Source organism: Microchirus variegatus, assembly GCF_963457635.1.
Source record: "Microchirus variegatus genome assembly, chromosome: 18".
Taxonomy (NCBI): Eukaryota; Metazoa; Chordata; class Actinopteri; order Pleuronectiformes; family Soleidae; genus Microchirus; species Microchirus variegatus.
The window spans coordinates 24,026,393-24,049,891 of record NC_139819.1 but is presented as its reverse complement, the minus strand read 5'-3'; the positions used below and the strand labels follow the sequence as shown (position 1 = coordinate 24,049,891).

Here is a 23,499-nt window from a genome sequence, read left to right as displayed (position 1 = left end):
GGAGCTGGGACTCTGCTGCTGCTGCTGCTGCTGCTGCTGCTGCTGCTGCTGCTGCTGCTGCTGCTGCTGCTGCTGACGTGACTCCTTCACACAGGAGGACAAACAAGTGAACGCACACCCCGCAGCAGCAGGAGCTGGCAGAGGTCAGGGTCTGGAGAACGGATCGGCACATGATCTGGCATCTGTGGGCGATTTGAAAAAACAATCATGTCTTTGTCAGCGAAGCAGCAGCAGCAGCAGCAGCAGCAGCAGAATCAGCAGCAGCAGCAGCAGTTCTGGCTCTGACAGAGAAGACAGAAGCCAAGTGACAATGGTTCAGTTCATCTTTTATATGGAAGTCCAAAAACGATCAAAGGGAAACCTTTAACCTTAAAAATTAAGAATAATTTGACAACACATGAATAAATAAAATGTTCACTGAGGCTGAAATAAAAGGAGAGGAAAAAGAGCAGAGTAAACAATAATGACCTGAGCGTGGATGTAAACATGATTCAGGTGAAATAACACGTACAAATTTCTCTAAATTTGAATATAAAGGTTAGAGAGAGATAATGAAACATTTCATACAAGGACAAAAAGTTAAAGTGACAAAGACATTTGTCACCACTAGATGTCAGCATTTCTACATCAAGTATTGTAGATACTGTGTGTGTGTGTGTGTGTGGGGGGGGGGGGGTGCGCTGATGATAAAAAAAAAATAACATCTAATTCAAAACTTTATTCTGTATAAAAAACAACAGTGGACAGAGCTGTCAATCATGATGAAAACATGTGACGCACATTTACAGAGAACAAGGATCAGAGTCACACTTTTGTAACATTTGTAACCAAATATACACACTCACTATCCCACACCAAAGTCACTCACTAAAGTCACTCATTATCCCACACCAAAGTCACTCACTATCCCACACCAAAGTCACTCACTATCCCACACCAAAGTCACTCACTCTCTCACACCAAAGTCACTCACTCTCTCACACCAAAGTCACTCACTCTCCCACACCAAAGTCACTCACTCTCCCACACCAAAGTCACTCACTCTCCCACACCAAAGTCACTCACTCTCCCACAGCAAAGTCACTCACTCTCTCATTCAGCTTTTAAAGTATTTCATTTAGACTTAACTCAGTGACACAAAGTGACCACACGAGGCAGCAGAGGACCAGCAGCTCTTGTGTCCCTGTGAACTAAAATCACTGGTTTTCTCTATGGACTTTGGTGTGGGAGAGTGAGTGACTTTGGTGTGTGAGAGTGAGTGGTTTACAAACTTCAGTTTCCTGTCTAACAGTGAGATAAAGACGTGTCATGTGACGTAGAGATCGTAGACTTTTTGTTAAAAAAAGTATTTTGTGAAAAATGTTAAAATGGTTGTTTTCTTGTGTCTCAGCTGTAGGGGGCGCTCTCACTCGTCTTCATCTCCGCTCGCTCTCATAGATTTCAGCTCCTGTCGAGTCGTCGACTGAGTTCCGGACGAGGAGGCGGAGTCTTCTGCGGCCGCGTCCCGCCCACAGCGGAGGGGGCGGGGCAGCGAGCTGCAGAGCGCCTTGCGGAACATGGAGCTGGAGAAGACGTAGATGACGGGGTCCAGGGCCGAGTTCAGGAAGTTGAGCCCCAGGGAGACGATGGTGAGCTGGGTGAGCGTGTAGAAGGCGGAGCAATCCCAGGGGCGGAACGAGCGCACCGCCCACACCCCCACCGTGGTCACCGTGGTGGGCAGGAAGCAGATCAGGAACACCGCCACGATGGCGGCGCACACGCGCATCGCCTTGCGCACTTTGTCGGGTTTCCCGAACTGCCGCTCCTTCAGGAAGCGGGAGATCCTGACGGAGCAGAACGTTAGCATGACCAGCGGCACCACGAACTCCAGCACGGTGAGGACGCGGTGCGTGGCCACCAGCACCAGGATGGCGGGCGACGCCTCTTTGTACGACGTGAAGAAGAAGCACTGCGTGACGTTGCCGCTGCCTTTGATGTGGCTGTAGGCCAACATGGGCAGACGAGGAGCGACCACCAGCAGCCACACCCCCATCAGGGCGTACGCCGCCTGGAGGCGGGTCAGCCGGGTCACGCGGTGGTGAGGGTGGACCACCTGCAACACAGATACAAGGACTCATGTCAACATCTACGTCACGGCGGAGTTCACGATCAAGTCACGACTTTCTATGAAGACTCCGCCCACATGGAGGAGGAGCTATGAGGTCGTGGAAAACCACGTGACTGAAACTAAACACGAGTCGAGTCAGAAATGAGACGTGTCCTTCAACAACGTCAGCAGATGTTTGGACTGTAGATTAAAAATGTCCTCAGATGGACGTTAGAGGACGCTTTAGATTCTGAGGAACAAAAACTTCATGAAGTTCTTAAACCTCCACGTGAACAAAGACCAGGATGGAACCTGAACCTCGGTCGAGACGAAGAAACAAACCATTACAACATCATGAAAACACCATGAACCATGATGTTCTCCTGACACTGTAACATCTCCTGACCTGGACCTGGTCCACGACCCACGGCCCCTGGTTCTGGACCGTGGACCAGGACCATGGACCTGAACCTCAGCCGTGACAGAGAGAACCTCCTCACCTTAAAGTATCGGTAAACTGCCACCACCGTCATGAGCGCGATGCTGGCCGAGCGGTTGGAGAACATGAGGAACAGGTTGATGCGACACAGGCCGTCTCCGAACACCCAGTGACCCCTGAGCAAGGCATCGATCCTCAGCGGCAGACTGACCAGGGCCAGGAAGTCGGCGATGACCAGGCTGAAGAGGAACATGTTGTTGGGGTTCCACGTCTTCAGTTTGAAGCAGAAGATCCACAGAGCCACCACGTTACCCAGAAGCCCCAGCACCACGTCCACGGTGAGGACTGGAGGCAGGATCACACCCTCCAGCTGAATACCTACAGGTGGACAACCACCAGGACCAGGACCAGGACCAGGACCAGGGACTGTGGTCGTGGAATTATTAAACATCATCTGAGTGTTTGATGAAAATGAGGAAGAAAAAACAACAAAGAAAGTTTCAAGTTTCAGGACGAACGTTTCTTCCTTTTTTTCTTCTTCCTGTTTTTTTTCTGTGAAAAAAGAACGAGATAACGTTTATCTTTCTCATCAATATACACACACATATATGCATCTGTGTATATATACACACATATATACATATAAATATATATAAATATACATATATATTTATATATGTATAGAAATATAGATGTATGTATATATAGATATATGTGTACATATATACATATATTTATATATGTACACATATATGCATTTGTGTATATATATAAATACACACATATATTTCTATATGTATAGAAATATATATGTATGTATATATAGATATATGTGTACATATATTTATATATATACACATATATGCATTTGTGTATATATATATACATATTTCTATATGTATAGAAATATATATCTATGTATATATAGATATATGTGTTTACATATATTTGTGTACATATAAACACATATGTATACATAAATATACATATGTATAGAAATGTATGTATGTATATATAGATATATGTGTATATATATACATATATTTAAATATGTAAAAAAATATATGTATGTATATATAGATATATGTGTTTATATGTACACATATATGTGTACATATAAACACATATGTATGCATAAATATACATATGTATAGAAATGTATGTATATATTCGTGTATACACTCAATGATTTATCAAATATTTTCACATTAAAACATAAACACTGATTGTTTACATTTTCTAGAAAAGATACAAACGAACAGTAAATAAAATAACGTGTCACTCACCTGTGGACGTTTGAAAGAATCTTCACTCGTTCACTGACTGTTGTATGAAGGAGTGAAGTCTCAATCTTTATCTTCCTGTTTCTTTCACCATAAACAACGTGACGTCACAACATCAGCTCTGTTTCTCAACAGGTTTCACAACTCTTCATGTCACTGACATTCATTCATTCATTCATTCATTCATCTATGAAACACAAAAACATCCCTGAATAAGTATAATAATTATAATTATCAGACTGTGATTGAATCTTTTCTTTAACTTTAATTGTTTCGTTAGCAATGCTAACGCTACTTTAGCTGTACTAACGCGCCACGGTTAGCAACGACAACGCAAGTCATGCTAGTGACGTTAGCTGTTAGCTCAAACTGTGAGGATCAATTTGATTAAACACACAGAAACAACATATTTTAAAAAAAATAATCTGTGATTTTTTTAATCACAAACGATTCACCGCTAACGTCTGACACCGATGCTAACGTTAGCATGTGTTTCACGTCTTATATTTATATGATAAACTACACTCACAGAGAACAGGAATATACAGGAAATACAACAATTAAATAAATAATAAAGACAGAGATAAATCTAAGGGATTATTTTGACTTCATCTGCTTGAAGAAAATAATCTGGGTTAACAAAATAATCAAATAAAATGAAATTAGAAGCGTCTTTATTTCAGTCGACTGTGTGATTTATCATCACTGAACACAATCAGATTTACTGTAATAAGAATAAAGTTTGTTTTAATCTGTAATCTGTAATAAAAGAGTCACAGCTGTTAAAGTGATGATTTACTCACCGTGAAGAGGAAACGTCTCAAGTGTTTATGAATAAAAACCTGCAGACGATGATCAGATAAACAAACTAAACATCATCTAAACATCATTTAATCTCATTTAATCTCATTTAATCTCATTTTAATCTCATTCTCAATGAAAAGAGAAGAAAATAGAGAAAAGTTTCTTCAGTCAAAGTGAAAATGAGCTGTACAAGTCACTGGATTAGACTCCGCCCACATCACTGATTAGACTCCGCCCACTTACATCACACATTAAAGATGTTGTTTATTGGGTCAGAAAAAGTTCAGGAAAAACACACAAAGGTCAACAACCTCAGAGTTACACAACAGGAGGTTACACACACACTCACTGACTCACACACACACTCACTGACTCACTCACACACACACACACACACACACACACCATGGTTTCCTGTCACTTTCACAGGTTCAGAACAAATTGATGAAATCACAGCATAAAAACAGGGAAGTGAAGAAATCCCAGAGTTCACTCTGTTTCTGATGAGTGAGTGAGTGAGTGAGTGAGTGAGTGAGTGATGAGTGAATGAGTGAATGAGTGAATGAGTGAGTGTGTGAGTGAATGAGTGATGAGTGAATGATTGTGTGAATGAGTGAATGAATGAATGAGTGAGTGAGTGGATGAATGAGTGAGTGAGTGAATGAGTGAGTGAGTTTCCACAGCTGCAGTTGAAAATCACAACTTCATAAAAACATGTTTAAACTCATAAACGTCAGATTCTTCACGTCTTTTAAATGAAACCTCATGTGTGTTTAAGATTAAGATAAATATTAAGATTAATCTTCTTCTTCATAAACACGTCAAACACATGATGCAAATCTCAGTTTATTATTATTATTATTCACCATTTCATTTCATTGACTTTTAAGAAACAGAAGATCATTAATATTCATGTTTGATATTTATGAACAAAGTGATTTAACTTTAATTTAAATATAAATCTGTGAGTAACACACACACACACACACACACACACACACAAACACACACACACACACACACACACAGGTTCAGCTCGGTGATGTAAAGAATCTTCTTCCAGGTTCAACTCGACTGAAACAAAATACAAACAATAGTCATATATATATATATATATTTAGACATATACACATATATACACATGTATATGTATGTATATACAGTATACACGCATATATACATACAGTACATATACACATATATGTGTATGTACATACACATGTGTATATGTGTATATATATATATATATATATATATATATATATATATATATATATATATATATATATGTATATACGTATATGTGTATATACACACACATATACGTATATATACACACACATATATGTATACACACACACACACAAGCATGTGTTGATGACAGTATATATAGAGTGTCTCACGTGTTGGACACATTGTGTCCCTGGTGTCTCACTCGTCCTCTCACTGATCCTCTGTTTGACTGACTTTTAGAAAACGAGTGGAGTTCAGGAGACGTGAGAGGCTGAAAGAGACGACCTGAGGACAGAGAGGACGTTAGAGACACACACACACACACACACACAGAGACACACACACACACACACACACACACACACACAGTCTTACTGCTGGACAGTGGTGTCTCTGAGTGGACGTTGAGGACATGTCTCCAGTATTCTTCAGGCAGAGACAACAGTCGACAAATCACCTGAAGACAAAAACAATTATTATAATATAATCATTCTGTGAGAATTAAAATCCTTTGACTCTAAATATTCATCATTGTTATTATGTCATCACAGAGTGACCTCTGACCTTTGGCTGAGTGTTGGTGTCTCTCATGATGGTGGTCGGTGACGGCTCAGACATCCCATGACCTACGAGGGTCGGTCCAAACACACGAGCCAGATTATTCTGATCCATCTGACAACGAGGACTTTGTATGACTCTGAGGGATTAACATAGATTATTAATCCACTCACTCTCCCACACCAAAGTCACTCACTCTCTCAAACCAAAGTCACTCACTCTCTCACACCAAAGTCACTCACTCTCACACACCAAAGTCACTCACTCTCACACACCAAAGTCACTCACTCTCTCACACCAAAGTCACTCACTGTCACACACCAACGTCACTCACTCTCTCGCACCAAAGTCACTCACTCTCCCGCACCAAAGTCACTCACTCTCACACACCAAAGTCACTCACTCTCCCACACCAAAGTCACTCACTCACTCTCCCACACCAAAGTCACTCACTCTCACACACCAAAATCACTCACTCTCTCACACCAAAGTCACTCACTCTCTCACACCAAAGTTACTCACTCTCACACACCAAAGTCGATCACTCTCACACACCAAAGTCACTCACCCTCCCACACCAAAGTCACTCACTCTCTCGCACCAAAGTCACTCACCCTCCCACACCAAAGTCACTCACTCTCCCGCACCAAAGTCACTCACTCTCCCACACCAAAGTCACTCACTCTCCCGCACCAAAGTCACTCACTCTCCTACACCAAAGTCACACACTATCACACACCAAAATGTGTGTGTGTGTGTGTGTGTGTGTGTGTGTGTTCTTGTACTTGCAGCATACTGAGGACCAGTGACGGCTTTTAACCAACAAAGTGAGGACATTTTGTCTGGTCCCCACTTTGTTTTAATATCAATCATTTCCTCAGGTTGTAAACATGTTATACTCTGTTTTTTTGTTTCCACCTGTTTTCCAGTCCTGGTGCTTCACACACTTTTTGCTCTGGGGCTCCACCTGCAGACATGTTATGGTACTGCGCCCAGTAGTTTTCTGTAGATGTCATTCATGAAGTAGATATTTGTAGTTGTGTTGATTTGTAAAGTGGAAATGCTGGTCCTCACTTTGTTAGCAAGTACAAGAGTGTGTGTGTGTGTGTGTGTGTGTGTGTCTGACTTGTGTAAGTGCAGCATGAGAACAGCCAGAGTGTCTCTGTTGGGTTTGGGCAGTTCAGCGATGGCCTGGTAGACGATGGTGGCGCTGTTGTCTTCATCAGGGAGTTCTGAGGTGGATTTAAACACAAAAGCTTCACAAAGACAAAACAACAACAACGTGATCACATGGTGTGAGCGTGCAGGCGTCGCCGTGGTAACCTGCCGCCTCCATGAAGGTCCTGTGCAGCCTGAAGGTGACGAGCGGCTCCTTCAGTTTCCTCAGAAAGTCCTTCAACAGTCCACAGAGGACGTGGACGTCACACACTTTGTCCAACATCAGAGACACTTTTCCCTGAAGGAAACGATCTCTGAGCTCCTTCACCAGACGCTCGCCGCCGGGGACACGATACAGTCCTCTCTGAGGACAGACAGGGACAAGACAGACGGGGACAAGAGACAGACGGGGACAAGAGACAGACGGGGACAAGAGACAGACGGGGACAAGAGACAGACAAGAGACAGACGGAGACAAGAGACAGACGGAGACAAAAGACAGACGGAAACAAAAGACAGACAAGAGACAGATGGAGACAAAAGACAGACGGGGACTTAACTACAACTAATATTACTAAACTATAACAAAGCATTACTAACTATAACTAATATTACTTAGGTATAACTAATCATTAACTGTAACTAATCACTGTGGTTTGACAATTATCGTTACAATCATTTGTGAGCTTTTCATTAGCATTAGCATTAGCATTCATGTGTTCACCTCGTCCAGGCCCCGCCTCTCGATCTCACTCACACACTCGATGATCAGGTGAGGGACTCGTGGATGAGTGGGCGGAGCAAAACTCTCCAATAGATCCTGAGAGGAAATGTAAATGAGTTCATGTAAGCCACGCCCCTCTCCTGTGTTGATCACATGGTACAAACACAGACCTGCGTCATGTGACCTGTACTTCCTGCTGCAGACGAGCAGCCGCTGATGAACTTGTGTTTACACTCGGGGTGAGCGACGACGCGGCAGCTCCTGCACTTCACCGCCATCTTCCCGAAGCGAATCCTCTTCCCGCACGGCAAACACGTCTCCGGCCGGATCACCTGCAGGAACACGGGGAAACAACAACGTCACGGAAACAACAACCAAGTCACAGAAAACAACAACGTCACGGAAAGAACAACGTCACAGAAAACAACCACGTCACAGAAAACAACCACGCCACGGAAACAACGTCACAGAAAACAACCACGCCACAGAAACAACAACGCTACAGAAAACAACTATGTCACGGAAACAACAACGTCACAGAAAACATCCCAGCACGGAAACAACGTTGTCACAGAAACAACGTCACAGAAACAAGGCCACTGAAACAACGTCACAGAAACAACCAAGTCACAGAAAACAACAACGTCACGGAAAACAACAACGTCACGGAAAGAACAACGTCACAGAAAACAACCACGTCACAGAAAACAACATCATCACGGAACACAACAACGTCACAGCAACGACAACGTCACGGAAACGACAACGTCACAGAAACAACAACGCTACAGAAAACATCCACGTCACAGAAACAACGTTGTCACAGAAACAATGTCACAGAAAACAACAATGTCACGGAAACAACCACCAAGTCACGGAAACAACCACCAAGTCACAGAAACAACCACGTCACGGAAAACAACAACGTCACGGAAAACAACGACAACGTCACGGAAACAACCACGTCACGGAAAACAACCAAGTCACAGAAAACAACAACGTCACAGAAACAACAACGTCACAGAAACAACCACGTCACGGAAAACAACCAAGTCACAGAAAACAACAACGTCACAGAAACAACAACGTCACAGAAACAACCACGTCACGGAAAACAACCAAGTCACAGAAAACATCCACGTCACGGAAACAACGTTGTCTCAGAAACAACGTCACAGAAACGACAACGTTACAGAAAACAACCACGCCACGGAAACAACAACGCTACAGAAAACAACCACGTCACGGAAACAACAACGTCACAGAAAACATCCCAGCACGGAAACAACGTTGTCACAGAAACAACGTCACAGAAACAAGGCCACTGAAACAACGTCACAGAAACAACCACGTCACAGAAAACAACAACGTCACTGAAACAACCACGTCACAGAAAACAACAACAACAACGTCACTGAAACAAACAACGTCACTGAAACAACCACGTCACAGAAAACAACGTCACGGAAACAACGTCACAGAAAACAACGTCACTGAAACAACAACGTCACGGAAACAACAACAACAACGTCACAGAAACAACAACGTCACAGAAAACAACAACGTCACTGAAACAACAACGTCACTGAAACAACAACGTCACGGAAACAACAACGTCACTGAAACAACAACGTCACGGAAACAAGTGTCACAGTAACCTTCTGTGGCGTGGTTGGTCTCACAGTTTGTTTACAGTTTTGGACAGAAACACATGTTTGTTTGTTTGTTTACAGTTTTGGACAGAAACACATGTGTTTGTGTGTTTGTTTGTGTGTTTACAGTTTTGGACAAAAACGTGTTTACAGTTTTGGACAGACACGTGTGTTTGTTTGTGTGTTTGTTTACAGTTTTGGACAGAAACACATGTTTGGCGTTCTTCTCGACTCTGCTCGTCACCAGCGGTTGAACCAGAACACTCGTCTCCGTCACCGCGGCGTCAGTTTCAGTCTCGGCCATCGTCTCGTCGTCAGGGAACCACACGGACGTTTGGTCTGAAACGTCAAACACCGCGCTGTCATCACGCCGCCATGGTGACGGCCCCGACGACAACAGCGTGACAGACTGTGACACTCACCGGCTCCGCCCACTGACAGCGCACACTCCTGAGTGATGGTACGTGGTGGGTTCTCCGTGGTCTCCTGAGTGATTCCCAGAACCATGTGGATGTGACCTCTGGTGTCAGGGGTCGTCACTGAGGCCTTCACCACCGTCTCCACCTCCTGACTCACACACACACACACACACACACACACAGGGTCACATGACCCTAACCCTTGACCCGGAGTCACGTGACCATCGTTCGTCTTCACCTTCTCCACAGTTTTTCTCTCCATCAGCTCTGACGACACGTTAATGCCACGCCCACGTTTCACCGCCGGAACGCTGAGAACCGGACCCATGGACGAGCGCTGCAGAACAACAACATGCCAACAACAGGCTAAGATGCTAACATGCTAATAACAGACTAACATGCTAACAACAGGCTAAGATGCTAACATGCTAATAACAGGCTAACATGCTAACAACAGGCTAAGATGCTAATAACAGGCTAACATGCTAACAGGCTTACATGCTAATAACAGGCTAGGATGCCAACAGGTGTAGCTCACCCTCCTCTCTCTGGCTCGTGATCGCAGAGGTTTGATCACAGTCGAGTCTAAATCCTGAAACAAGAGAAAAAAACAAGACAAAACTCGTTAATTTTCACTCGTTCATTGTTTTTGAAAAAAAATGTGATGAAGTGAACGTCTGAAGTTTCACACGTTCATGCTCTCACCACGTCATCGTCAGTGCGATCGTAGCTGATGTCGGAGTGAGAGAGAAACGATGACTCGTCAATCACCGGCAACCTGAGGAGATGAAAGTGTCGTCACACGTTCACAACATTCATTCACACGTTCATAACAATAATACATTCACAATATTCACACATTTACAGCATTCACACGTTCATAACAATAATACATACACAATATTCACACGTTCATAACAATAATACATTCACAATATTCACACGTTCACAACATTCACACGTTCATAACCCTGTCACTTCTCCACCCGGTTCAGTTGAACTCGTCTATAAATGACAGGACAAAGGCGACACCCTGTGGTCAAAGCTGAGAACTACATCACTTTGACATGAAACATTCATCCGTTCATCAGTTACGTTCATGTTTTTACTTTGAAAACAAACTGCAAAGTTAGAATAGAGTTTTTCTTTAATGTTGTTTTCTTTTCAACTTTGATGACTGTTGTTGTTGTGTATGTACCGTTTGTTGGTGCAGTCATTGTTGTCATTGTTGTTGTGTTGTTGCTGTGTATGTACTGTTGGTTGGTACGGTCGTTGTCATTGTTGTTGTTGTGTTGTCGTTGTGTTGTCGTTGTTGCTGTGTACGTACGGTCGTTGTCATTGTTGTGTTGTTGTTGTTGTGTTGTCGTTGTGTACGTACCGTTTGTTTGTGCGGTGCAGCGTGACGTTTCCTGCCTTATGTTCAAACGTAGCTAACAGTGATTTCTGCTCGTCGTTCAAACAGGCGCTGGATTTACTGTCGTGGACCAAGATGTCGCACATGAGCTGCATCTGCCGCTGCTGAAACAACAACAACAACAACAACAACATCAGTGTTACAGTGTGAACGTGTGCTCCTCCTCCTCCTGCTCCTGCTCCTGCTCCTGCTCCTCCTCCTCCTCCTCCTCCTCCTCCTCCTCACCAGATATTGATAGTCGGCCTCGATCTTGTAGCGTTTCTTCATCTCCACGTCCAGTTGGTTGCGAGCGTGTTTGAGTTTGACCTCCAGAGCAGCTTTACCCACGTCTGACTTCACCAGAAGCTCTTTGTATTTCTTCAGCTCAAGTTCAGAGAGAAACCAACGTTTCCTCATAGTCTCAAAGCTCTTTAACACGTTTATGAACTCTGAAGAAGAACGACAGCTTCAGTCTGAAGGTCTAACAACGTCACTCACTCTCTCACACCAAAGTCACTCACTCTCTCAAACCAAAGTCACTCACTCTCCCACACCAAAGTCACTCACTCTCCCACACCAAAGTCACTCACTCTCTCAAACCAAAGTCACTCACTCTCCCACACCAAAGTCACTCACTCTCCCACACCAAAGTCACTCACTCTCTCACACCAAAGTCACTCACTCTCCCACACAAAGTCACTCACTCACTCTCCCACACCAAAGTCACTCACTCTCTCAAACCAAAGTCACTCACTCTCCCACACCAAAGTCACTCACTCTCTCAAACCAAAGTCACTCACTCTCCCACACCAAAGTCACTCACTCTCTCACACCAAAGTCACTCACTCTCCCACACAGTCACTCACTCACTCTCCCACACCAAAGTCACTCACTCTCTCACACCAAAGTCACTCCCTCTCACACCAAAGTCACTCACTCTCCCACACCAAAGTCACTCACTGTCTCACACCAAAGTCACTCACTCTCCCACACCAAAGTCACTCACTCTCCCACACCAAAGTCACTCACTCTCTCACACCAAAGTCACTCACTCACTAAAGACGTGATCATGTGACGTAGAGATGGTAGACAAGTGTGCGTGTGTGAGTCCGTGTGTATCCTTGTGTGTGTGTGTGTGTGTGTGCGTGTGTTAGTGTGTGTGTGTGTTAGTGTGTGAGTGAGTCTGTGTGTGTGTTAGTGGGGGTGAGTCTGTGTGTTAGTGTGTGTGTGTGTGTGTGTACTGACCCAGCTCCGTGTTCACAGAGTTTTCCTCCATGTTTATTCTCTGCAGACAGAGCGCGAGCAGCTCCTCCACAATCACACGAGATTCTCCCATCTCTGCTGCCTCTGACGTCACAGCGATGATGACATCATCAATCAATCAATCAATCAATCAATAACCGTCAATCACAGAGCGCTGCATGAGTAAAACCAACGATGAAAATAAAACAAATGTAAACTTAACTTTAACACATGTCAATCAAGTCCACGTGACTGACGTCACAAGTGGGAACAGGTAGTAAAACCATGCGCGAGCGTCAACAAACAAACAAACAAACTCACTGTGCAGCCGCAGCAGCGCGCGCCGGTCACGTGTCCTCACTCCTCAAACGTTTGTGCCGCCGCTCATTCAGCTGCGTCCGTGATGACGTCATCACGTCTTCCTCGTCCTCGGGACTCCGCAGCTTCGTCACGGTGTTCGAGCGCCACCTTGTGCTCAGGAGTGAGACTCGTTCAATCATCTTTGCACACCCTGCATTTCAAAATAAGACTTCCTTCCTATTGATGAACAGGAACTAGCTGCACTTTCACTGTGGGTGTGGTCACGTGACGTGGGTGTGGTCACGTGACGTGGGTGTGGTCACATGACCAGTTCAGAACCATGAAAACGCTAAATCCTCATCTTCATCAAAGTGAGATTTGACGTGAATTTCAAAAACAAATAACCCTTCACTGGGGTCAAAGGTCACATGACTGGGTCAAAGGTCGCGTGACTGGATCAAAGGTCGCGTGACTGGATCAAAGGTCACATGACTGTGTCAAAGGTCACGTGACTGGGTCAAAGGTCGCGTGACTGGGTCAAAGGTCGCGTGACTGGGTCAAAGGTCGCGTGACTGGATCAAAGGTCACATGACTGTGTCAAAGGTCACGTGACTGGGTCAAAGGTCGCGTGACTAGGTCAAATGTCACATGACTGGGTCAAAGGTCGCGTGACTAGGTCAAAGGTCACATGACTGGGTCAAAGGTCGCGTGACTGGGTCAAAGGTCGCGTGACTGGGTCAAAGGTCGCGTGAATGGGTCAAAGGTCACATGACTGGGTCAAAGGTCAGTAAAAACAGTACTCTCACTCTGCTCAGTTTATTCTTTATTCATGCATCTTTTATCACAATCACAGGAGAACACACACACACACACACACTGGTCGTCCATGTTGCGTTACCATAGCGACGACCTACGGTGGCCTGGACGTGGACAAAGGTCACAGTTCTTACAGAAAGAGAATAAACGAACATTTCTTCTGATATAGCACCACTTCCTTTCAACCTGCCTTTCAAAATAAGAGTCTCTGGCATTGACTTCTTATGTCAGACATTTAAAAAATAAGACTTTGACATTTGTTGTGTTCATGGTGTGAAACTTCCAGGCCACCGTAGAACAACCTGAACACAACATGACAGATAAAAACATACAAAACAAACACACGTGTGTGTGTGTGTGTGGGGGGGGGGGGGGTTAATTAGCACCATTTAGCTTGACATTAATGTCAATGAATGAATGAACACGAGTATTTACAGAGCACATGCTGACACTGAACGCACCACGACAACAGGAAGTTATTATCAAACACACACACACACATTTGTTCTGTTGACAGGGTTTTTCTGATGAAAGGTCAAAGGTCACCGTCCTCATTACACTATTACTATAACTACTATTACTGTGAGTTACTGCTACTGTTCCTGCTCACACACACAATGATGAATGAATGAATGAATGAATGAATGAATCCTCATGTTTCCACAGAAGAAACAAAGACACAAACTCGTTACATATTAAAGGGATAATTCAGGAAAAAAAAGGTTAGTTTAAGTCACATGATCACGTCTTTATCTTCACTGTGAGATAAATCACTCACTCTCCCACACCAAAGTCACTCACTCTCCCACACCAAAGTCCATAGAGAAAACCAGTGATTTTAGCTCACAGGGACACAGGAGCTGCTGGTCCTCTGCTGCCTCGTGTGGTCACTTTGTGTCACTGAGTTAAGTCTAAAGTAAATATTTTAAAAGCTGAATTCATTAAAATAGTGACACCATAGTCACTCACTCTCCCACACCAAAGTTACTCACTCTCCCACACCAAAGTCACTCACTCTCTCACACCAAAGTCACTCACTCTCTCACACCAAAGTCACTCACTCACTCTCTCACACCAAAGTCACTCACTCTCCCACACCAAAGTCACTCACTCTCTCACACCAAAGTCACTCACTCTCCCACACCAAAGTTACTCACTCTCCCACACCAAAGTCACTCACTCTCCCACACCAAAGTCACTCACTCTCTCACACCAAAGTCACTCACTCTCCCACACCAAAGTCACTCACTCACTCTCCCACACCAAAGTCACTCACTCACTCTCCCACACCAAAGTCACTCACTCTCCCACACCAAAGTCACTCACTCTCTCACACCAAAGTCACTCACTCTCCCACACCAAAGTCACTCACGCTCTCACACCAAAGTCACTCACTCACTCTCTCACACCAAAGTCATTCACTCTCCCACACCAAAGTCACTCACTCTCTCACACCAAAGTCACTCACTTTCCCACACCAAAGTCACTCACTCTCCCACACCAAAGTCACTCACTCTCCCACACCAAAGTCACTCACTCTCCCACACCAAATTCACTCACTCTCTCACACCAAAGTCACTCACTCTCCCACACCAGTCACTCACTCACTCTCCCACACCAAAGTCACTCACTCACTCTCCCACACCAAAGTCACTCACTCACTCTCCCACACCAAAGTCACTCACTCTCTCACACCAAAGTCCCTCACTCTCCCACACCAAAGTCACTCACTCTCCGACACCAAAGTCACTCACTCACTCTCCCACACCAAAGTCACTCACTCTCACACATCAAAGTCACTCACTCTCGCACACCAAAGTCACTCACTCTCTCTCTATGGACTTTGGTGTGGTAACGTGTCTCTGAACATGTGACTTTATGCTTCTGTCCCTTTAAATTAACTAGTTCTAGGTGAAGTAGTCAGAGTAACTAAGTCAGAGTAATTAAGTCAGAGTAACTTAGAGAAACTGTGTGGTTTGATAAAGTTAAAGAGTTAAAGTTCTTCTGGAGCTGTTCAAAGTACTCAAAGGTTCCTCTGTTCCTCTGCAGTCGCCCCCTGGTGGCGGCTAAACGCTAAACGCTACATCCTAGGCTTCACAAGCACTAACTACGTCCGTTTGTTATTTACAGTCTGAGGTCAGGTCACCCTCATGTGACCTTTGACCTCCGGTATCAGCAAAAACTTCCCGCTTTAAGACAAAGACGTGATGTTGGATCGTCCACCAGGAGGCGCCACAATCCTCTGAGTGGAGCGTCGGGGGATGTGGTCGTCCACCTGAGCTCCTGGAAGAGAAGAGGTGATGAAGATGATGATGTTTGTAATCTGCTCAGATTATCAGACCATCAGATTATTCATCCTCACACCTGACAGAGTGAATCCTGACTGGTGCAGGTTCCTGGAGCCGCTCAGGGTCTTGGCGCACGGGGTCCCCCTGCTGGTCGGAGTGGGCGGGACAGACTTGGTCATGCTGATGACGTCATGGACCGGACCATCGTAGTTCCCACGGGGGACGCCGCGAGCCTCTGCCATCTGAGACAGAGACACAGAGACACTCTTCAGTGTCTGGTTAACTGATTAACCAGCTGGTAAGTGATGCTGGTTAGTGACGCAGTTTAGAGACCCTGGTTAGTGACGCTGGTTAGTGATGCTGGTTAGTGACGCTGGTTAGTGACCCTGGTTAGTGACGCTGGTTAGCGACGCTGGTTAGCGACGCTGGTTAGCGACGCTGGTTAGCGACGCTGGTTAGTGACCCAGGTTAGTGACGCTGGTTAGTGACGCTGGTTAGTGAGCCTGGTTAGTGATGCTGGTTAGTGATGCTGGTTAGTGATGCTGGTTAGTGATAATGGTTAGTGACCCTGGTTAGCGACGCTGGTTAGTGACGCTGGTTAGTGATAATGGTTAGTGATAATGGTTAGTGACGCTGGTTAGTGATGCTGGTTAGTGACGCTGGTTAGTGATAATGGTTAGTGATAATGGTTAATGACCCTGGTTAGTGATCCTGGTTAGTGACGCTGGTTAGTGACGCTGGTTAGTGACCCTGGTTAGTGACGCTGGTTAGTGATAATGGTTAGTGACCCTGGTTATCGACGCTGGTTAGTGACGCTGGTTAGTGATAATGGTTAGTGACGCTGGTTAGTGACCATGGTTAGTGACGCTGGTTAGTGATAATGGTTAGTGATAATGGTTAATGACCCTGGTTAGTGATCCTGGTTAGTGACGCTGGTTAGTGACGCTGGTTAGTGATAATGGTTAGTGACCCTGGCTAGTGACGCTGGTTAGTGACCCTGGCTAGTGACGCTGGCTAGTGACGCTGGTTAGCGACGCTGGTTAGTGATGCTGGTTAGCGACGCTGGTTAGTGACGCTGGTTAGTTAGCGACCTTGCTGCGAGCTCTGATCCTCTTGTAGACGGCGTCGGGGAAAGACTTCCTGGGGACGAAGCGTCCTGACCCGGCGGCGGCGGACAGACGTCCGTCCTCCACCACGACTCGTCCTCCGCTGATCACCACAGACGCCGCGCCGCGGAACTCCAAACCCTCCAGGACGTTCACCTCCACGTTCTACACACACACACACACACACACACACACACACACACACACACACACACACACACACACACACACACACACACACACACACACACAGGGAGAGTGGTGAGGGGGCGGGGCCAGGTTACCATGACAACAACAGTGATGATGATGATGATGATGATGATGATGTCGTTACCAGATTGTGAGTCTTTGCAGAAACTATTCGAGTCTCTTTGGTGTTCCACACGACTATGTCTGCATCTGATCCTACTGAGACACGTCCTGAAGACACAACACACACGCAACAGACACAGACACACACAGACACACAACAGACACACACAGACACACACACAGACACAGACACACAGACACACACAACATACACACATATAGTTTAAAATACTTTTTATAATTCACTGTCTGTCTCATGTGTCTCTGTCTCATCTGTCTCGCCTGTCACATGTGTCTCGTCTGTCTCACATGTCTCGTCTGTCTCACGTGTCTCGTCTGTCTCACGTGTCTCGTCTGTCTCACGTGTCTCGCCTGTCTCATGTGTCTCGTCTGTCTCACGTGTCTCGCCTGTCTCATTTGTCTCATCTGTCTCACCTGTCTCATTTGTCTCGTCTGTCTCACATGTCTCGCCTGTCTCACGTGTCTCGCCTGTCTCACGTGTCTCGTCTGTCTCATTTGTCTCATTTGTCTCATCTGTCTCACATGTCTCGCCTGTCTCATTTGTCTCGTCTGTCTCACATGTCTCGCCTGTCTCACGTGTCTCGCCTGTCTCACGTGTCTCGTCTGTCTCACGTGTCTCGCCTGTCTCACGTGTCTCGTCTGTCTCACGTGTCTCACGTGTCTCGTCTGTCTAACGTGTCTCGCCTGTCTCATTTGTCTCGTCTGTCTCACGTGTCTCGCCTGTCTCACATGTCTCGCCTGTCTCACATGTCTCGCCTGTCTCACGTGTCTCGTCTGTCTCACGTGTCTCGTCTGTCTCACGTCTCGCCTGTCTCATTTGTCTCGTCTGTCTCACGTGTCTCGTCTGTCTCACATGTCTCGCCTGTCTCACATGTGTCTTGTCTGTCTCACGTGTCTTGTCTGTCTCACATGTCTCGCCTTTCTCATGTGTCTCGTCTGTCTCACGTGTCTCGCCTGTCTCATTTGTCTCATCTGTCTCACATGTCTCGCCTGTCTCATTTGTCTCGTCTGTCTCACATGTCTCGCCTGTCTCACGTGTCTCGCCTGTCTCACGTGTCTCGTCTGTCTCACGTGTCTCGCCTGTCTCACGTGTCTCGTCTGTCTCACGTGTCTCGTCTGTCTCACGTGTCTCGCCTGTCTCACATGTCTCGCCTGTCTCACATGTCTCGCCTGTCTCACGTGTCTCGTCTGTCTCACGTGTCTCGTCTGTCTCACGTGTCTCGTCTGTCTCACATGTCTCGCCTGTCTCATTTGTCTCGTCTGTCTCACGTGTCTCGTCTGTCTCACATGTCTCGCCTGTCTCATGTGTCTCGTCTGTCTCACATGTCTCGCCTTTCTCATGTGTCTCGTCTGTCTCACGTCTCATCTGTCAGCTGTCTCATGTGTCTCGTCTGTCTCATGTGTCCCATACGTCTCATGTGTCATCTGTCTCGTGTCTCACGTGTCTCACTTGTCTCATGCGTCCCATGTCTCTCGTCTGTCTCTCGTGTCTCGTCTGTCTCATGTGTCTCACGTATCTCGTCTGTCTCACATGTGTCTCACGTATCTCGTCTGTCTCACATGTGTCTCACGTGTCTCATGTCTCATGTGTCTCTCGTCTGTCTCACATGTCTCACATGTGTCTCATGTCTCACGTGTCTCATGTCTCACATGTCTCACGTCTGTCTCGTACCTTTCCTCGGGTACATGTTGAAGATCTTGGCAGCGTTGGTGCTCGTCACGGCGACAAACTCGTTCTCGTCCATCTTGCCCGTGGCCTGAAGACACAGAGACACAAAGAGAGAGACAGAGGACAGAGTGTCCTCCACTGACTCTAAGGAGACACTGAGGGGTCAAAGGTCACTGCTCTCACCACAGCTCTGTCCCACACCACAGACATCCTCTCCTCCACGCCCGTGGTGCCTTCAGGGATCAGCGTGAAGTCGTCTTTTCCCACAGCTTTCTGAGACGTGGAGAAGCCGCAGTGAGCGCTCGACGCCACCTGGAGGTCGCCGCTGGAATCACACACAACAGTCTGCGTCACCTGGGGCGAGGCGCAGTCCACGTATGCTAACCGTGTGCTAACAAAGACGACGTGCTGCTAACCATGCTAACATGGAGGTGAGATAGTGTGGCGTTGAAGGGTCAGGGTTGAGGGGCGGACTCATGACCAACGCCGCCGCCGTTGCCCAATCTCTGGACCAATAGAGAGAGCCGTCAGTGCAGAGGCCGGCTGTGATTGGTTCACCGTACACCACCACACCTGAGGACACACCCACACAGGTCACATCTGAAGCTAATCTGGATTAAAGAGCACATTTCCCCCGTCGTCACCTTTCTTCCTGGAGTTAGCGATGACGTCAGCAGCAGATTTGCTCATCACCTTGGTGACGTAGAGCGGACAGTTAGCTTGTTTAGCGATGGTGACGGCTCGGTATACGGCCTCCGTCTCCACCTGTAACACACACACACCTGTGACGCCACCTGGTGGACGTTATTAATCACATCAGTCTCAGGTGTGTTTACCTCCTCAGGATGAGACAGCACATGTCCTTCAGGTCCAGTGATGCCCAGAGAGAGAAGCTTCTTCTGCTCCTGAAACAGGACATTCACACCTGCTTAATCCAGGTTAATCCAGGTTAAAACAGTTCACACCAGTTTAATCCAGGTTAAAACAGTTAATCCAGTTCACACCAGTTTAATCCAGTTTAATCTATTTTAATCCATGTTAAAACCAGTTAAGACCAATTTAATCTTGTTTAATTTGTCTCAGAACAGGTTATATCAGTTTGGGGAGATAATCCAGTCCAAACCAGTTTAAAACAGTTAACAATAAAAAGTTATTACCTCATCAATGATGTCACCATTCTCAGCGTGAACCTGTGCAATCGCTCCAAGATCCCGAAGGACCCCGAACGCCTCGTAGAGCTGTAATCATGAGACCATGTGACCATAGTCACATGGTTACCATGGTCATCATCATCATCATCATCATCATCATAATCATAAGTGTGTTCATGTTTTACCTGAGAATCAGAACTCTGATATTTATCTTTGTACGTCATGAAGAACAGGAAGGAGTTCACACCTGAAACACAGGCACACACACTACTGCAATAAATACACACAGTACTGCCATAAATACACAGTAGTAGTACTGCAGCTGAACTGGACCTTTGTCCTTGACGAGTATCTCTAGCTCCTCCTGCAGGCCGTCGTGCCAACGTGCGACGTCCAGGTGAAGAGAGAAGTCGCAGCACGACCTTTCCTCCGCTGTCTCCTTCCACTGATCGAACGCCGTCAGTAAACTAGTACCTGCTTCAACCAGCAGGTGGTCGACTGGAAACACAGGTCAGTGGTCAACACAGGTCAGAGGTCAACACAGGTCAGAGGTCAACACAGGTCGACTGGAAACACAGGTCAGAGGTCAACACAGGTCGACTGGAAACACAGGTCAGAGGTCAACACAGGTCAGAGGTCAACACAGGTCGACTGGAAACACAGGTCAGAGGTCAACTGTAAATACAGTACGGTCCATACTGATCGATTAATACTGATTGATTAATACAGCCTGACTTATCAATTTATACTGCCTGACTAATCATGCTTCCTGACTGATCAATTAATACTGTCTGACTGATCGATTAATACTCTCTGACTGACTGATCGATTAATACTGTCTGATCAATCAGTACTTCCTGACTGATCGATTAATACTCTCTGACTGACTGATCGATTCATACTGTCTGACTGATCGATTAATACTGTCTGATCAATCAGTACTTCCTGACTGATCTATTAATACTGTCTGACTGACTGATGGATTAATACTGTCTGACTGATCGATCAGTACTGCCTGACTGATCACTGCCCACTCTGACTGATTGACAGATTGATTAGTACTGACTGATGGTGGTGGTCCCGCCCCTCAGCGCCGCCCTGGTTCCCTGAGTGAAGTCGTCAGCTGGGCTCATGCCTCTCGTCGCCCCCTGCAGGCTGGTGTTGGCGTCGACGCCTCCAGGAATGACCAGCTGACCGTAGGCGTCCACCGTCCTCACGCCGGACGGGACGATCAGGTTCTCGCCGATCTGTCTGAGCGAGACACAGGAAGTGATGTCAGAGGTCAGGGGTCACAGTTCAATCACTGATGATCATAACTATTATTATTGATTATTGATCGGTTACTTGATGACGCCGTCCTCCACGTAAACGTCGGCGTAGAACGATTGGTCGTCGTTGACGATCTTTCCTCCTTTGACCAGCAGACGGTCACCCTGCGGACGCAAAGCATGCTGGGTAAAACAATCAACCAATCAATCAATGACTGGACTAATGTGACGTCACTAAAACCAGAGTCACGTGGCGTCAGACCCACTTTTATCCTCAGTCAAATGAAACACACACACACACACACACACACACACACACACACACACACACACACACACACATGAACTAAACGGTTTAAACAGATAAATAACCGAACCGAGCCGAGTAGAACCGAACAGAACCGAGCCGAACAGACCGGGACCATGTGGGCCTGATTCTAACAGCGATGATTGACAGGTGGAGCACGAGCATCCTCCCTCCTGACGCCGTGTCCCGGTTACTGCGGCTCGGCTCCACTCGGCTGCGTTCGGCTCGGTTCGGTTCGGCTCGGGTTGGACGTACCGCGGACCTCGCGCTGCTCTTCTTGTTCTGGAAAGACATCCTGATCGATCTGTGATCGGCTGATCGCTTTCAGTCGCGCTTACACCGCCCGCTATTGTTGTGTCCGTCAATTGTGACGTCACGCTGCTGACAGTCACACACCCTACTTCCGTTATGGATTTGCAAAATAAAACGTCAGATTTTCAGAATAAGATGTTGCAATTTCGGACAGAATTTCAAAAGTAAAATGTCAGCGTTTGAAAATAAAAGATCAGCTTCAAAATAAAGGGTCAGAATTTCAAATTAAAATGTAAGATTTTCAACATAAAATATCAGAATTTTAAAATTAAATGTTAGATTTTCAAAATAAAAGCTCAGCTTCAAAATAAAAGATCACATTTCCTCAATCAATGTTAGATTCTCAAAATAGAATGTTAGATTTTCAAAATAAAATGCTAGATTTTCAAAATAAAATGCTAGATTTTCAAAATAAAATTCTAAATTTTCAAAATAAAATTCTAAATTTTCAAAATAAAATTCTAAATTTTCAAAATAAAATGTCGGTATCATGTGTATTTCACATATGAATTGAATATAAAGTTTGTTTGTTGACAAACAACGTTTCTAAAAAATGATTATAACATGAAAATAGTCAAACAGAATGAACCTCTTTCTTGCCGTAGATTTCTCTGGAGTGTCCAGAAGGAAACACCACCGTCTGTCCTCCTCCTCCTCCTCCTCCTCCTCCTCCTCCTGCTCCTCCTGCTCCTCCATCCTCAGCTGGGCGTTGGGCGGCTCGTCGTCGTTGTGTTTGTGGAGTCAACGACTCAAAGTTGAGAGTTTTGTTCTCAAACGCTCCTTCGACGCTGCAGAACATCCCACCGTTCTTCATCCGAGGCCGAGGAGACGCAGAGCCGAGGCGTGAGAGGAGCGACGAGGAGGAGGAGGAGGAGGAGTCCTGAGAGAAGCTGCGCTCAGACATGATGGACTTGATCTGAGAAGAAGAGAGGAGGACGAGGAGGAAGAGGACGAGGAG

General features: G+C 45.8%; 3 protein-coding genes across 3 annotated transcripts; all 3 read right to left on the bottom strand.

Annotated features, from left to right (window-relative positions):
• Positions 1-1,405: 1,405 nt before the first annotated feature.
• Positions 1,406-2,976, bottom strand: hcar1-3 (hydroxycarboxylic acid receptor 1-3; the record flags this gene model as incomplete). Its single annotated transcript, XM_083904699.1, has 2 exons — positions 1,406-2,092; positions 2,587-2,976. The coding sequence occupies 2 exons, from the start codon at positions 2,974-2,976 to the stop codon at positions 1,406-1,408; spliced, it is 1,077 nt and encodes a 358-aa protein (XP_083760825.1).
• Positions 2,977-6,099: 3,123 nt separating this feature from the next.
• On the bottom strand, positions 6,100-13,085 carry LOC310939850 (rac GTPase-activating protein 1; the record flags this gene model as incomplete). Its single annotated transcript, XM_083904698.1, has 15 exons — positions 6,100-6,116; positions 6,221-6,302; positions 6,410-6,542; positions 7,530-7,635; positions 7,727-7,925; positions 8,286-8,381; positions 8,456-8,617; positions 10,131-10,276; positions 10,360-10,504; positions 10,595-10,693; positions 10,895-10,948; positions 11,062-11,134; positions 11,735-11,874; positions 11,996-12,198; positions 12,995-13,085. 15 exons carry the CDS (start codon positions 13,083-13,085, stop codon positions 6,100-6,102), a joined length of 1,746 nt encoding a protein of 581 aa, XP_083760824.1.
• A 3,213-nt stretch (positions 13,086-16,298) lies between these two features.
• Positions 16,299-22,523, bottom strand: dpysl4 (dihydropyrimidinase like 4; the record flags this gene model as incomplete). The annotated part of the gene is made up of 15 exons (XM_083905005.1): positions 16,299-16,390; positions 16,472-16,637; positions 17,487-17,666; positions 17,836-17,921; positions 19,507-19,591; positions 19,687-19,828; positions 19,920-20,076; positions 20,148-20,268; positions 20,340-20,408; positions 20,661-20,741; positions 20,840-20,901; positions 20,988-21,152; positions 21,721-21,905; positions 21,999-22,087; positions 22,485-22,523. The coding sequence occupies 15 exons, from the start codon at positions 22,521-22,523 to the stop codon at positions 16,299-16,301; spliced, it is 1,719 nt and encodes a 572-aa protein (XP_083761131.1).
• Between the last annotated feature and the right edge of the window lie 976 nt (positions 22,524-23,499).